Consider the following 16,084-nt stretch of genomic DNA (forward strand, 5'->3'; position numbering starts at 1 on the left):
TTCAAGTGGTAAGTGCGGAAGGAAAAGGGTTTTCTTCTCGTTAGGCCTTATGATTTAGTGGCGCTTGTAGTATTTCTGGACAAAGGTTAACTGTAAATTGTTCACCACATTTAGGCCAATATAAAAACTCCCTTGTTTGAAAGGCTGATGAATGTGACTCAGATAGGAGTGAGACTGTATTTTAAACTAGTGTGGTTTGCTTACTTTTTCTCTCCACACAGACATGCCTTCCCCTTTTTTTCTTCTTTTTTTCCTTTTGAAGGATGTATTGACTTTCTTTCCCTCTCTAAGACTCAAGCTAGATCAATTCCAATAAGCACTGGCATAAGATAATTAGGTATTGAGTGTGTCCAGCAAACTTTCCTGGTGCCCCTCAGCTCCAAAAGCTGTCAAATTGTTTTCTTTTATTTTCACAGAAAAAGCGAAAGCCAGCTGCAATCTGACATGAACACCTGCAGCAGGATTGAGTAATTGATCTCTTGGGATTGTTTAAACTAAGAAAGCTCTCCTTCTCAAATTCAGGAAACTCTTATCTGCATCTGTGAAAAAAAAATACTGTCACACACACATACACACACACACATGCAAGAGTTTAGCGTGACATACCAAAGCAGCACCTCAGCTTTCATGCTGAAGTATAAGCAGCAACAAAGCTAAGATCAGTCTCACTCAGTATTCCCAGTTTGAGGCAAAACCTCCCACTAAATATAAGACCCTGTGTCATCCTGTGATTCTGCCACACAATATCCTGATTTATCTGAGCTGTAACTTCTCAAAATGTACAATTTTCACAGAAAATATTAATAGTGTCATTTCTTTAATACCAGTGATATGATTTACCAAATCATGCCTGTCCCTACTTTTGAGTTTAAGTCAAAATACAGTGTTTTTTGCATCTAGTTTAAATTTCATAGAATCATTTTACAATGCAAGCTGAATGCATTTTTTCAATTACATGTTTCTACTTCCATTTCTGCCTGTTGGTTTTTGGTGATTGGCAGGAGTGTAATTGGAATAGACAGAGTTATATTTTGTTAGCTCAGAAGGAAGATCATTTAGTAATCAAGTAATGCTAATATAATTTTTGTCTAAGAGAGATTTAAAAACAATCAGTCAAAAGACAGTGGATAGTAAAGTGATCTATTTAAGACATTACAGTAAATGTGTTTCCTGAGAACAGATTTTAAAAGAACATACTGATTGTGCCAGGCTGAGATCTTCAGTCAGGTCATTGTAAAGCCAAGGCGCCCTGACAGTAAAGACCTTTAGTCTTTAATTAAGATACAGGAACAGACAGGAGGTTGCATTGTGGGTTAGCAATTTAAAGATCAGTGAAGTTCAATGAAGAGATGATTGAATAGAGGTTATATAGTCCTGACTTCTAGTCCCAAAAACAAGCATAAATCTAAAACTTCCAACTTGTAACAAAGTGTTATACTAGTCATCCAAAGATAAAATAAACAGGCACATTGTTTATTCCTCTGTGTTTCTGTAAGGTCAGTGTGCATTCCAGTTAATGACAGTCCGTTGTTATATGTTGCAATAAACCAGTTAAGATACCACTCCACTGTGAATACCTATGGTAAAAGCTTAGGGTGTCACATGCATATCAGCCTGCAGCACAGCAACACTAGACAGATGTATCATGTGTGATTGATCGCACCATATTGCACTTTAATTATATCCCTCACACAGGCTGTGTTTGCATTCTTTCCTTCACTTTATAATATCATCTGATGACAGGTAAAGTATGTTCTAATGCAGTTGGAGTTACTTGTATTTCACTTTCCTTATTCCTTGCTTCATTCTTGTCCATATCGTTTAAGATATTTGAATGTTGTGTACAGTCTCTGGCCTATGTCTGCACATACATTTTGTTCCAGCTGGCCACTGCACAGTTTGTCAGACCACTAGCCAATCAGATCACAGCAGAACAAAGTCTGTTTATCAAACAGGCTGCCTGTTACACTGGCTGGACACAATGTGTTTGTCCTTCTGAAAGTTTTTCCGCCTACTTCATTGCTGTCCGGGTGGTTAATGGACGCTTCTGTTGCAACAAACTCACTGCACCTGTACCATGACCTGATTTTGCCAAGTACAAGATGTTCTTTGTAGGGGCATTTTTAATTCAAGTCATCATCTAGGCCACTACATACAAACATCCTGTCTCTTTGCACTCACTGTAAGCAGGTTGAGCAGGTCTGTATTGGCGTCAACACTGGGCGGTGTGGTCTGGATCAGCGCCAGCTCTTGAAGGATGGCGTACAGCTGCTGGGTCTTAGCCAGGTTGACCCGTGTCTTCTCTTTGTCGGCCCAGTCTGGCAGCGCGACGTGCACGGCTATCAGGTCCTTCAGGTGCACGCCGAGGATGGGGAACCGAAAGCCGGAGCACTCCGAGAAGCGCTTGCGATATTGGCTGTAATTGCCGCATGATGTCACCAGCTCGATGAGGCTGTTAAAAACCTGCAGGTCATTTGGGTGAAATTAATGGAGATAAAATTAATTTAAAGAGGAAAGAGACAATAGAGAGATGAGATTTGGCAGGAAACAGGAAGCCTGTTTCAAAAGAGATTGGTGTAGACAAATCAAAAGACAATTTGCAAAACTTTTTTTCCAGATGGACTTACATAACTGACGAGACTGTAACTCCCCCAACTGTTGCGTTCAACTTTTCAGTCATATGGCTCAAATTCATAGTTCTAAACAGCTACTGTGTAGGAGTAATTGGCACAGATAAGGAGCTTACACAGATGAGATGTGGATTACTGAATCAAAATTCAATACCACTTGTCAGCTAAAGTGCATTGGCGTGACTGTTTGAGTTAGTCTGCTTGTGTTTGGCTGCAGATGCCAGAAATAGATGGGTGAGAGGGTGGCAGCAGCTACTGCACCTTGTTGGTCTCTGCGCTGATGTGGGACTGTGTGTCTTTGAGACGAGAGATGGAGCTGTTACTGAGGCCGCCCACCACCGCCATCAGTGTGTTGAAGTTCTGCAACTGCAGCAGCTTCTGTGGATGGAGATGGAGGAAATATTAGGAGTGAGGGTGAAAGAGGAGACGGTGTATGCGTATGTGTTTGTCTCTGCCAGAAAACATTCTAAGGAGAGAACAAGAGTGAAAGGGTGGCGTAGGTTAAAAAAGATTCACAAGGAGTCAGAAAGATGCAGGAAACAAAAATAAAAGCTGTAGATAGAAAAGCCAGAGATTTTTGCAGTAGGTAGGAGAAGTCTGCAGCCCAGCACTAAATCACTTTACCCGAGCATACAAAGATTTTCCTGTTGCAACCTGTTTGTGTCAAAGTTAAGCTAACTCTTTGTGAATGGCACTCTGCAGGGCTTCACGCTGCCCTTCAGCCAGCGTGGCATCTCTCTGGAAATCAATGGGTTCGCAGCTGTGTGGGAGAGCTGCCAGAGGGGTTCATTTGATTCAGCTAAAACACCCTTCGGAATCAATTGGCAAAGCAGTGTGGAAGGCAGCCCAGCGTTTGCAGGGGCAGGGTCAGCTAAACTGCACGTGCATGGGGGCCAGCAGCGTGGCCTGGGAAAGGTTTCGTTGTCAACATGCCAGGTCTTTCCACTGGGTGTAGAATAAATGCTGTGTGTGTGATAGGGGTGGAAGGGCTTAAATTCATTCTCTTGTCAACCGACTGTTATTACACAGCCGATTGGCAATGTGTTGGCTATTTATGGCCACGGACACAAACACAAAAACATACTGTGAAATGGATTGGAAATGAGCTTTTAAATGGGGAACAAAGGGACGTTTTGCATTTTAAATGATTGCAGTTAAGAAAAAAACAACTAATGACCATTCTGTTGTAATGTGCTTCAAATAGGATGCTGAAATGGGACACGACCAATGTGCCCTGAGAGAAGCTCTGGGAAATATCAAGTATGTCAGGGCTACCTTGTGTGCTGCCTCTGAATACATCTGAAATCGGCTTGACCATAATTTTTGTCCCTGCCTGTGTCTGCGCCGTGCTACATAGCCAAGTGCCAAAGTGTGAGGCATTTCGAATTGGAAGGAAATTAACAGAGGAATTTCCAGCAGGCATGGTCTGTCCCTGATGTATCTGCCAGAATGCTCACCCATTCTGTATGAATAACACAGATCAAAATGGCTTCTGGATACTTCATTCATAGCTGTAAATATTGATTATCATAATGTGGACACACTTATCTTTCAAGCAATAATAATAAGCTGAAGGTAGTGGACAGAGATGGAAGTAATGTTCATAATGTTTATTTTTTTGCCATGCTAAAACCTTTTTACAACCCACTGATCTAACCACTTTTTAGGCTGCCAGTATGGGAGATGCTATCAACTAAGCATCAATGGCTCTCTTTTGCGTGACAGATAATAAGTTGTAAGCTGATATATGTGCGTGCTGTTTAGGCAGGTATTAAATGGGTAAATCTAAGCAGTTGAACTCTGCATGCTTGCTTTTATTAATCAGAGATTGCCTTCCAGTTCTATATGTGCAGTATCTAATAAAAATACATCATTTGAAGACTTTGAGATACTGTATTTGCAGAGGAGAATAAAGGAAGGAGGAGGGTTAGTGTTATGGTTTAGGGAGGAGGTCATTCGTAGGCTATCTGCAGGTTAACTGTCATAGTTGTTTGTTCCACATGAGAAGGCTGCTTTGTCTTCAACTCGACACTGTCATAGCTTTACTGAACTCTTGAAAAAGTCAAAGTGTTCAATATAAGGGAGGGTGAAACATTTAGGAGAGCTATGCTGATCTATTCTGACAAGAGCCCTGCTGAGGCGTTGGAGCATTTGGTGTATTCTGACTGTGTGAGGTGAAGAAACCTGCCGGGACCCTGCTAAATAAATTATGATCAACTGAAGTTTATCTTGCAGATGAAGAGAAGGATGAATTAATTGAATATTGGTGTAGACTGAGGCATTGCAACAAGTAATGAGGATGCAGTAACAGAACGCTGCAGGCTATTGGGATGAAAATTCTTCATCTGCACTTTCTATGGCAGACTGATCCTCCCTTCACACAGCAGAGGAGAGAGAATTGTCACATTGAGGGAGAAGCTAGCCCCTCTGGCAGACCCCAGCAAATGATAACATCAAGCTGAAATGATATCAATTACAGTGAAGCCCAGGGCGCAATTTAAAAGGATGTTTCTATAATGAAAGGATGACAGTCTCCAGACATGTGGTCAGAGAACCGTATAAGGCAGTGAGCAGGCGGTTTTGTTTGGGAATTGGCAAGGGAACACCAGATTAAGTTAAGATCAGGATTAGAGCCCTCTTGACCCGCAGATGACCGGAGATGATTTCAGTGGATGTGTGCACAAATGAAGGGATGCATCGAAAACAAATATCCTTCTTTGCTCATTCACTATTAACCTTGTGCTGCATTAGACAAGATGTTTGTTTAAATACACAGGTGGGAAATTTGTTTCAAAAACAAATTTCCCAACTGTCTCCTAAAGAGGAACAAGTGTGTACTCTATAAAGAGAAAGCTAGGCTCCCTAGTGATGGCTAATCCTGCAGGGAGATTTTTTTGTTACTGTCTGCACCATCTGACACAACTTCTGGATAATGATTCAGAGCTCCCTAGAATAACTTTTCATGGTCCATGTTGCCCAAAATGCACCATAGTTGGTTTGTTTCCCTCCACCCTTTTGTTCCTTTGTGTACCCGATACTATTTAATATGCAGCTGTGACTCATGCCACCTGCAGAAGCTCCCTACTGACTCCTCTATCGTGATGCATCACTGAATTCTTTAGCGTCAACAGGCAGTGCATATATGTACAATGAATAAATTACACCCTTTGTCTTCATTTGCAGCAAAGAGCTCATTCTCTTTTGAGAATTATTCCATTTAATTGTCGAATTATGAAGACTTAGCTTTGCAAATATAGACTTCCATTATGTCAAATAGCTTTACATGCGCCTTCATTGGTTGAGAATGTTTAATAACTCCGTAGGGCCATAAAAAACCATTGCATAACGCAAAAAAAGGCATCATCACCACAGATTTTTGGTGATTCCTGGAGATGCAAGGTTGTCCCCTGACAGCAGCATTATCTTAAAGAGTTCTCAGTAGGCATCTTAACATGTTAATACCACCAAGTCCATTTTAAATTCAATTCACTTTTTCTTACAATTAGTGCCACTTGATGGGAAATGAATGCTGAGAGTGTGCAAGTCATCAACACTCCACTGTGACTTTCCCCCTTTCTCTACATTTAATCGATAATTCCCTTTTTCTATGACTTTCTCTCCTTTTCTTTCTGGCCCCAGGCAATCATCTCCCATCAGTGTGCTTCTTCATTCACCTTAAAACGCCACCCAACTACACCACTCTGTCTTAGAAACCTTTGCAGTAAACAGCCTTAATGGGCCCAGCAGACAGACCTGTGCCACTCTGATGAAGTGGGCGACGACGGCGGCTCTCTGCGGGGCGGTGGGCTTGCTGAGCACCATAAGTTGGATCCACTGGGAGACACTGTTGAAGAGTGTGATGAATCGCTCCAGGATGGGGTTATCCACTGTGCAGCCATGCATCACAAAGCTGTGGTAGTCCTGAAACTACAGGCAGGAAAGGGTGTGGACACATTTTTATCTCATTTGTTAAAGATGAAAAGTTCAACATACTTGCATACCTGTGTGCTTATCAGTCCTCAGAAATGGTGTGTTTACTTTGAACTGACTGATTTAACTGATTTCACTGCTGTTAAATCAGTCGCACCATCGTTTTATCATTAAAGGAGCACGCCCCTGGACTTTTTTGCCTGACTAAAAAACAAGTGATCTCAGGCTCCACAGCTTTGTTTTTTTTTCATGTTCTTTTTCAAAATTGTCTCTTGTACTTCCCCAAAAATGGAGTGCCCCTTTAGAATATCATCAATCAGAAAGATGTATTATTTTCACCTAGTCTTAATGCAGAAAACTGTCATTACTGCTTCAGGACCAGTAGGCTAGATGCTCTATTTCTATTAAAGATGTTTATTTTGTTTTATATTGAGCCAGATTCTGTTGAGATGAAGAACCAAGAAAAGCCAAGACCGATCACGACCATTGCCCCCATCTTTCCACCAACACATCACATTTGAATAAATTATCTAAAGAATGTACCATTTAAATCACAACACCCAGTCATTGCCTTTGTTTCCCTAAATAACTTTAAAAGAGCAAAATGTTTCCTGACAACAAATATAATTACTGCCAGTAAAAGTCCATTTTAACCACTACTGCTTAGCAACCACAATAAGCCTCCAGCATGTAAACACTGAATTCAGCACCCGCTGTAGTCAGACTGACCAGGATCTTGCAGAAGGATTTGTACTCAAGGTAGGTCAGGTGTTCTGCCAGTTCACAGGAGTCCAGGTGGTCAAATAGCAGAGACATTTTCCTCTTTTTGGACACAGATGGGACACGCTGGGTCACCTGCCGCTTCCATTTATATGATGGCCTGAGAGGGACGATAAAGCAGAGAAAAGACTGAATATTTTATCAACAGTTTTCTCTTCTTGGACCTTTTGGAACACTTTCATAATACATTACAAGGATCAGCTTTAAATGGTTTCTTCACGTTACAGATACACTGACAGTGGTGTTGGATATCCAGGCAACATTACACTGAAATGTGGCATTACAGAATTTCCACAATAATAGTCTCAAAATTTTGGAGGCAAACCTCAACCATCCTACTTAAATTCTGTCTATGTTACTTCCGCAGAAGAGACTCGACTTAATTTCTTGAAGGGCATTCCTGCATTCTCAAACATTCAGCTGCAGCAAATCACAAAGTTGCTTCACAACAGCTTCTCCTTATGGACCAGTAAAGGGGAAGTTGAGGTCATACAGAGATGGCTTTTATGGGAAAAAGAGGAGTCAGTGACCCTGCATAGCACAGCTCAGCAATGTCTGAGAAATGGAAATGGAAGGGCAGGCTGACAAAAAAAACACCCACAGACAAAGGCATTCATTCACGCTGTCAACAACAAACACAGGGTTCGGCAGCCAATTCACTTACACACTGTCAATGTCAATGAGCTGACTCTGCCTCTCATTGCCCTCAGTAGTCAAGAGGTCTTTCAGGTCTTTGATTTGGTCCGCCAGCTCAGGGCTCAGATTGAACTCCGCTGGAAACTCCGAGATCCAGTATCTGGAGAGCAGGAAAAATGGATGAAAATGGAGAAAGATGAAGAAAAGTGAAGAAAAAATGAAGCCAAGAATAGAAATAATACACTTTCCAGTAACATGATTGTTGCTAACACCTAAATTTAAGATGATTCAGTTTAGTTGTAAACTTGATTTACCCATAAAATTGTTTCTGTATGACATATAGTTAATGTTAATATTCAACTCGAAACCCCAAAACCCATGAATCAAGTACATCAGACCAAAGTTCAGGAGTAGGAGAATGAATAATGGTTTCTTACTTGACAAGGTGGCATATTATCGTTCGGCGCTCAGCAGTGCAGCTCTCCTCTTTAGATCTGATCCAAAAGTCAAGGTGCAACCTTCCTTTGTCTTGACTCATTAAGATTTGACACATTTAAGAGAACTGTTTAAGATGTTCGTAGTCAAGGTCCTTTCCCAACAGAAAGCCCCACAATTTGATCTAATTTGACTTTTAAAAGCATGGAAAGAAACACAGACACAGAAAATTAATACATTATACATCTCTGAGGTTGCAGAAACCAAAGGTGAAGGATACTTCAGCACGAGTTTCTTAGCCATGTCAATTGAAGGGATGTACCAAGGGTGCATCATGAGAAACATGCGGACCAAGGACGCATCCTTCAAAGTGCCTTTCTCATCTGAAATGGAAAAACAAGATGTCAAGAAGTCATCATGAGGAAGCTGTAACATGTCCCTGCAAGACTTACCTGCTATCAATTACTGTGTATCTATAACACAACACTCTATATTCCCCAAAACTAATAAATGAATAATGTTATGTTATATCTAAAATGACAAACCGAAGGCTTGGATGCATGCTTCCACCATCTCATCCACTGTGGCTGACTGCTCCGATAATATAGACTCCATCGTTACTTCCTCTCTGTTGCTCTCCTCTTTTCCCACTCTCTCTGGTTTGTGTCTCGTGCCTCTCACTAAACACGGGAGAAAAGAAGAAAAAGCAAAAAAGAGACTAATTATGAAGCAGAATGAGGGGGGGGGGGGGGCAGAGCGAGAGAGAAAATGCAATCTGCAGCCGGCGTTGCTGCATGTTTGAAATAGTTGTGTGGTCAGTTATTTTGCATCCTGACTGTGAGTGAGAGATAAAAAGTGACTGGTTACACAAGAGTCAGGATTGGCATGATGATATGTTGATGTTATCTGGTGTATTTAATTTCTGCCTGTCAACGTCTGGCTGATACATTGGTTTCAAGGTGTCAATCTGCAAAACCTCCACTGAAATTTGAATTGCATTGGTGTGGCTTTCAGTGGAGAGTTTAAATGTCTTTTTAATGTGTAAAATGCTGAGACTGTTTTCAACTCTGCATTCTTGTTATGTTTGGTGAATTGTAGAGCAGAGGATTGTTTGACATTTGGCTTTTTTTCTGACACAGCAGTGTTAAAAGTTACAAATTATGTGACCAAGGAATATTTCAACAAAAACAGAGTCCAGTCCAGCTTTTAGTCAGCACACAAACCCCCCCCCCCCCCCCCCCCCCCCCCCCTCCCCACATAGCCATGAGAACATTTAGAACCACAATTGTACAGTTTTCCGGTATGTTTAACTTTCATAACAATTTCCTCTTTATGCTTTTTTTCATACTTGTATTTTATGAAATTTCATGAGAAAAATACTGAAATAAAATGTGATGCTTTGCCATTGGTTAAACAAACCAACAGCATATAGATATAGTTAAATTAGCTCAATGAGTATTTCTACATTGTAATACAGATTAGATATAGAGATTAGATATTTCTTACACTTCACATTGAAAATAAATACCATCTATAATATCCACTGGCCATAGTTTCAATTAAAATGATAGCATTGTCTGCATTGACTGTCATTTGGTGTAATGACTGAGCTCTAATTTATGTTTACACATCCATACTTGGCTGTGAACTCTGCCCTCATTATACAGGCATAGTTACATGGTTGCATGCATGCAAGTGTAGCATACAGATAAGGTCATTTTCATGACAGAATTGAACAGAATATAGACAATGCAACGTGCTTTGCCCTCAATGCGGCTTGTTTCAAAAAACTGATAGAAAGCCACAGGGCCAAGCAACAGGAAACCACAATTTATTATCTCGTTGTGACTTGCTCCAATGCAGTCTGTGGTACACAAGCCAATGAACGCACATGAAATAATAAAAAGAATGTCAGCAAATATTAGGATATGCATGATTATGTTTGGTTCAGTCAACTGGACTATTTTGTTCTTGAAAAAAAAAAGTGTTCTGGTTCTTGGTGATTGAGGAGGTCCTCGTAGCAGGGAACCATGGCAACAACAGCTTAATGTCCAGTCACATTTTCACAACATATACACACACACACACACACACACACACACACACACACACACACACACACACACACACACACACACACACACACACACACACCTTTAAACACAGTGAACATGCACCAATATAGATGTTTTAAGTAAAGAATTCTTTAAGAGTAAGAATAGCCTGAGAGAAACAATTTTTTGGTCTAATCATAGATGCATGTATTGTGTCTGATGAGGTCAAATACACTGATCTTATCGTCTATAAAGGATGCTGCTCAATCTAGTGGCAGAATAAGAAGAAATAAGAAGCCACTGCACATTTTTGTCTTGTTGATAAGAACGAAGATAACTTTGAGGTTATGCTCAAGTGACGAATTTAGGCCACACAATCCACAACAACACACACTGCTACTGCACTGCATCTACTAATGGCTCTTCAATGGTGTGGGTCTGTTAGAAAAGGATGTGATGAGTATGTGTATGTATCTATTGTGCCTGACACAATGAAGCTTTCCACTGCGCTGTCTCTGCTGCAGTGCGGTGGGCGGACACACTCAATTACAGGCTTCACACGCTGTCTCTGCCACACACACATATACACACACACATACATACACATTTCTGCAGGGATGGAAGGAAAAGAAGGAACAGAAAACGAGAAGGAAGTGCAACCTTAAAGCATCGATCATCAGCCCTACAGTGAGAGTGATTGAAAGTCACTATGATGATGAGAAGGAACGACTAAAAAGTATGAAATGATGACGTGCAAATCTGAGCTGTTATGATGGATGCGGTCAGATCACAGAGAGATGAGGTGCAAAGAAAGTACCAACTGCTGGGCCACAGTCGGAGCGACGCCTTGTTGCTATCAATAGACATGAAAGTTCCTGAGGGGGACGCTAAAGTCACCACAGGAAATAAGACCAAGCTATAGAAAAGTGTTGCAAGTATGACACTTCTAAGAAAAAAGAAAGAAAGAAAGAAAAGAGACCTGTGGCATCTGTCGAACAAAAAGTATTACTATTAAACTTCTCAGCATAGATTCTCTGAGAGCAGATTGTGTTGCTTACATCTCATGAATATTATAGGAAGGAATGTGACCATGAAGAATATCAATGGTCCTGCAACAAGACTCATTATTAATGTTGTGAGTCACCTCAACAGACACGAGGTGAATGGATTTCTGCATTTTTCACCTTTCAGATCAGAACAGGCTGTCCTCAAGAAAGCGAATGAGCACATAAAACATTATAGCTTTCTTCAGAGATACAAGCACCTACTATATCTGTCCCTCAGAGGCCGTAAAGGCACAGGGGGGTTTTCAGTGCCGTCTGTGCAAAGTCTAAGCCTGCTTTTTAACCGAGCGAGGTCTGGCACTGCGGCACAGACTGTGCCCGTCTTGATGATGATACCATCATGCCATTCAGTCGAACACAGCATTCATCATCCCGTTGACAGGAGCTCTTTGTTGCGACCCAGAGAACAATTCTCTGTCTGAATTCAGAAGCATTGAGGGACTGATTTATCCTTAACAAGCTCTCCTCCTTTGTCTTCCCTTGAAACTCTTTACGTATTTTCCCTGCAGTCCAATTTCTGATACTGTTTCTGTAGCTGTGAACAGGTAGATTGATTGTTAGGTAGCACAGGCTATGAGAGCTTTGGTGTCATCCTCAGTTGCCTGGTGACAGCAATCCGGGGCCATCGATCAGGCAGATTAGGGGGTGGGATGGGGAGCACAGCAGGGATAAAGGGAAATTGACGGGTGCCTGGTCAGTCCTGGTCATGCAGAATCTGCAGTGCGCTACCGGTTTAGTGGGCAGTGAAAATGTCACGTCCTCTGGCTAGACACAGGCAGCCACCTTCTCACTGACATCCTCATTTCTAATATCGCAGTCACAAAAACAACCTAAAAACACTTCTTCACCACTGTGTTACGCTTGTGTGAAGTCACCAAAGAGTTTCAGAATGTATGTATACTTCTTCTTTTTCTTACAAGTGTGGAACATTACTGTAAGTGCAAATATATGCAGATACTTAGAGAAGTGTATTAGATTAACCAAAGCTTGTCTGCATTGGGCAGATAAATGAAGGCCTCAAATAATGATTACTTTCATATTCATTAGTCTGTTGATTATTTTCTCTGATTAATCGATATAGGGTTGCAACTAATTAACATGTTCAATGTTGATTATTCTGCCATCCAATTTCTTGATGAATCATTTGCTCTTTAAAGTATCAAAACAGGGAAAGAAAATGTCAGTCACAGTTTCCAACAGATGTTATTTGTTATGTGCAATTGCACATAACAAATAAAATTAGCAAACCACCACATTAGAGAAGCTGGAACTTGAGAGTGTTTGGGCTTTAAAAATGATTTAAGTAACTAATCTATCCTCAAAATAGCTGCAATTTAATTTTCTGTGGCTCAATTAATCAAGTAATTGTTTCAGCCTTGAATCAACCAATCATTTAGTTGATGAAGTGTTGGAAAATATTGAAAAATGCACATCACAGGTTCCAATTAAGGTGCCAAGTTTAAATTCTTTATTTTGTCCAACACACTGCTAAAAATAATGACTAACAAAGATATAAACCAGAGGAAATGTTCACACTGAGAAGTTGGAACCAGTGATAGTCTGGGACTTGTACTTGCTACATAAGTCAATTATACAACATTATGATCATTGTTATAAACTCATTTTCTGCTGATCAACAGTTTTTTACAGCAGATGAATGATGTCAATTGCCTGCCATTTGCTTAGCTGTCCAAAATTGGCTGAGCAAGCGTGCACCTTTTTTTCATGGGGCCAAGCACATTCATCACATTTACTGACATTCACTGGCATGAGCACAGAACAACACATTCAGAAGCACTTTGAGTTTAATACTTGGTGTATAAGAGTTCTTAAATACCTGTCTAAAGGGGGTATATCATTTCTCTTCTGAGGCCAATTATTGTGTGAATACATGCCTTTTTTCCCCCTATTTAAATTAGATAAGACCATGCAAAGTACACCAGACCTTCATGGCCTGTTTGACGGCTGTGTGTTTGAAACATAAGCCCACACATAAGAGAAAAACAGAGTGGCTCGATGAATCTCCAAAGCCTTCTCATGTCTTAAAATCGACCCTAGCACTGATTAATGATAAGTCACTGACAAACACACAGATAATGATATCCATCCTGCTATTGATATTACCATAAGGGCTCATTTCCATGCTAGTAAATACCCCAAGCTAATGCACAGTCCCCATACAGCCATTGATCTAGTTTTATACTTCCCCCCAGTGGCATTTGAGTAAAACGAGTGTGATTGATGTTTTCGTGGATAATGGTTATAAGCCAAAACATGTGGATGCATTTATCCTCTCTGATTAGCTATTAGGCAGGCATTTAAAATCACATATAAAGCACCTTTAGTTTGACTTATACAAATATGTTAATATGTTCTTTCTGCAGCGTTTTATCCACAGTAGCAGTGAAGCAAAGAAGTGTTCAATGCAATGCCTTAAGAATTTATGCCCCTCAAAGGACCTTTTCTCCTGACGCCCTTATTTTCCACCCATCATGAAAATGATACTTTTGGTTTGTTTGCACAATTTTGATGCCCAAATTAATGCTTGATTGTAATGAATAAGTTAAAATTTTAATGTTTGATTTTGTATTAATTAAACATCATTTTGCACACATATGTCCATGTCAGGGTTTATATTAATATCTTAATATGTTTTGATTTAGCTGGTGGCCAATTTCTCACTGCACTGGGATGGTTGGAGCAAGTGTTTCTAAAAAATAAAGAGTATGATTCTCATAAACCATGAACCTCTTTGTCTTCTATTCCCTGCTGTTACCACATTACATTTCATTATTAAACTGCTGAAGATAACAATGCCTTTGTTATCATCTTCCATCTTAAAAGACGGGCTCACAATTTCAAGCCTTTCATGCTTATCTTGAAACAATGTTCAGGTTCCCAAATGAACATTGAAACAGGTTTTCCTTGCTGTAATCATTCCTCCTGTTAATACTGTCCCCCTCCTCATAAATGTAATTGCAATGTAAGTGATGGGGAACAAAATTCACAGCCCTTGTTTGGAGCAAAAATCCATTTAAAAGTTTATCTAAAGATAAACGATGAGGCTTCAGCAGTCTGAGTTAGTCTAATCAAGTGAAGATCTTCCACAGATACAGTCTTCTTAACAACAACCAAAAAAAAAAAAAAAGCCTCTCTTTGTGTCTCAACGGACAGTGTTTTCCTGTTCAGCTGCAGTGGAAGGATCAGACCCAGGCAACATAATAACACAGCATGGCCTATTACGGCATACATTTAGGTATAGTTAGAGACATCTTTTTGTCCATTGGCAGGCACACACCATGTGACCATAATGAGTTTCATGGTTCTGTCTCATTTCTGACTGGTACAATTTGAGCTGTTGCAATTGTCCCCAGTCCACTTTTACTATGAATATCACACCAAAAAGACTAGGTTTTAAAGATATCTGATGGCTGATGCTTCATTTTTGCTTCAAATAAACTTTTAAATGCAATTTTGTGCAAAATGAGAACTGTGGATTTTGTCCCCTATCACTTACATTGAAAATGCATTATGAAGGGATCTGTTAAAGGATAGTATGAACTGGAGGAAGAAAGGAACATCTAAGATTTCTATGGTATTCATTTTGACCTTAGTAATCTTAATTGTGGAGCTTTTTCTTATTTTCTAGTTCCTGTGAGTGCAAGAGTACATTACACATCACACCACCTCTTAATGATATACACACTGTACTCTAATCTCTTTCCCAACACCCCACTAGTTTGTTTCAGGAAGTTGTAGCAAGGGTGTTGCATGATGGGACAGATATAGTTCTCCAGAGAGGCCTACGGAGCGGCTGGTGGCAGGCTCTATTTACAGACTGCAGGGTACTGAGAGCAGGAAGGGAAACATTTCCTTTTCCCTGGACACGCAGAATGCCACATCGGTGGGGGGGCACCGGCTGCAAACTGAGATTAGCAGCTACGGTTGCTCCTTAGGGAGGGATGAAGGGGGTCGAGGGAGAGGGAGCGGGAGTAGAGGAGGGGAAGAGGAGATAAAGAGACTGGGAGGCAGGAAGAGAGCGTACTCTACCTCACTTCAGCCCAGACAAACATGGAAAGAGGTTGTTGGCTGAGAAGCGGGGGAGATCAAATAAGAAGGGATAGTAATGATTTTTTTTTAAAAACACAATAACTGCAATTATGAACTATCTCAAAAGTTAATGAAAGCGATCCTATTGATATGTTTATAAGAGAGGCGTTCAGCACTTTTTCAGAAGCTTTAAAAAAACAGACAGAACAGAGGGAGAAAAATATGTAGATTTCACAATGTCTTGCTGGGACATAGCAGCTGCCAGAGTGTAATGTTTTATTACGGTCCTCCGAAACGAAAAAAAGTCACGCATCCTGTTCCACATCTGGCATACTCACATATCTCACATCTCAGCTTTCTGACTTCAAATAAAAAAGTGTAACATGTAAGACGGAGAGGGCATTGCTTACACATGATAACACAGTAACACATATTACCACATGAACACAAAACACAACAATGTATCATTGTGTCTGGCTGTTTTTACTCCTTTGTTTTGAGGCTT

General features: G+C 40.5%; 1 protein-coding gene across 2 annotated transcripts in view; it reads right to left on the reverse strand.

Annotated features, from left to right (window-relative positions):
* The window catches only part of LOC128383738 (RAS guanyl-releasing protein 2-like), a 37,952-nt gene that overhangs the window by 16,301 nt on the left and 5,567 nt on the right, over positions 1 to 16,084 (reverse strand). For both annotated transcript variants that reach the window (XM_053343330.1, XM_053343329.1), the window contains exons 2-9: positions 8,957 to 9,091; positions 8,692 to 8,794; positions 8,414 to 8,470; positions 8,005 to 8,136; positions 7,290 to 7,440; positions 6,384 to 6,557; positions 2,892 to 3,008; positions 2,182 to 2,463 (exon numbers count right to left, since the gene is read on the reverse strand). In XM_053343330.1, coding sequence (XP_053199305.1) covers positions 2,182 to 2,463; positions 2,892 to 3,008; positions 6,384 to 6,557; positions 7,290 to 7,440; positions 8,005 to 8,136; positions 8,414 to 8,470; positions 8,692 to 8,794; positions 8,957 to 9,026 — 1,086 coding nt within the window. In that variant the 5' untranslated portion in view covers positions 9,027 to 9,091. The remainder of the gene's footprint in view (positions 1 to 2,181; positions 2,464 to 2,891; positions 3,009 to 6,383; positions 6,558 to 7,289; positions 7,441 to 8,004; positions 8,137 to 8,413; positions 8,471 to 8,691; positions 8,795 to 8,956; positions 9,092 to 16,084) is intronic.

This window comes from Scomber japonicus, chromosome 22 (genome assembly GCF_027409825.1).
Source record: "Scomber japonicus isolate fScoJap1 chromosome 22, fScoJap1.pri, whole genome shotgun sequence".
Lineage (NCBI taxonomy): Eukaryota > Metazoa > Chordata > Actinopteri > Scombriformes > Scombridae > Scomber > Scomber japonicus.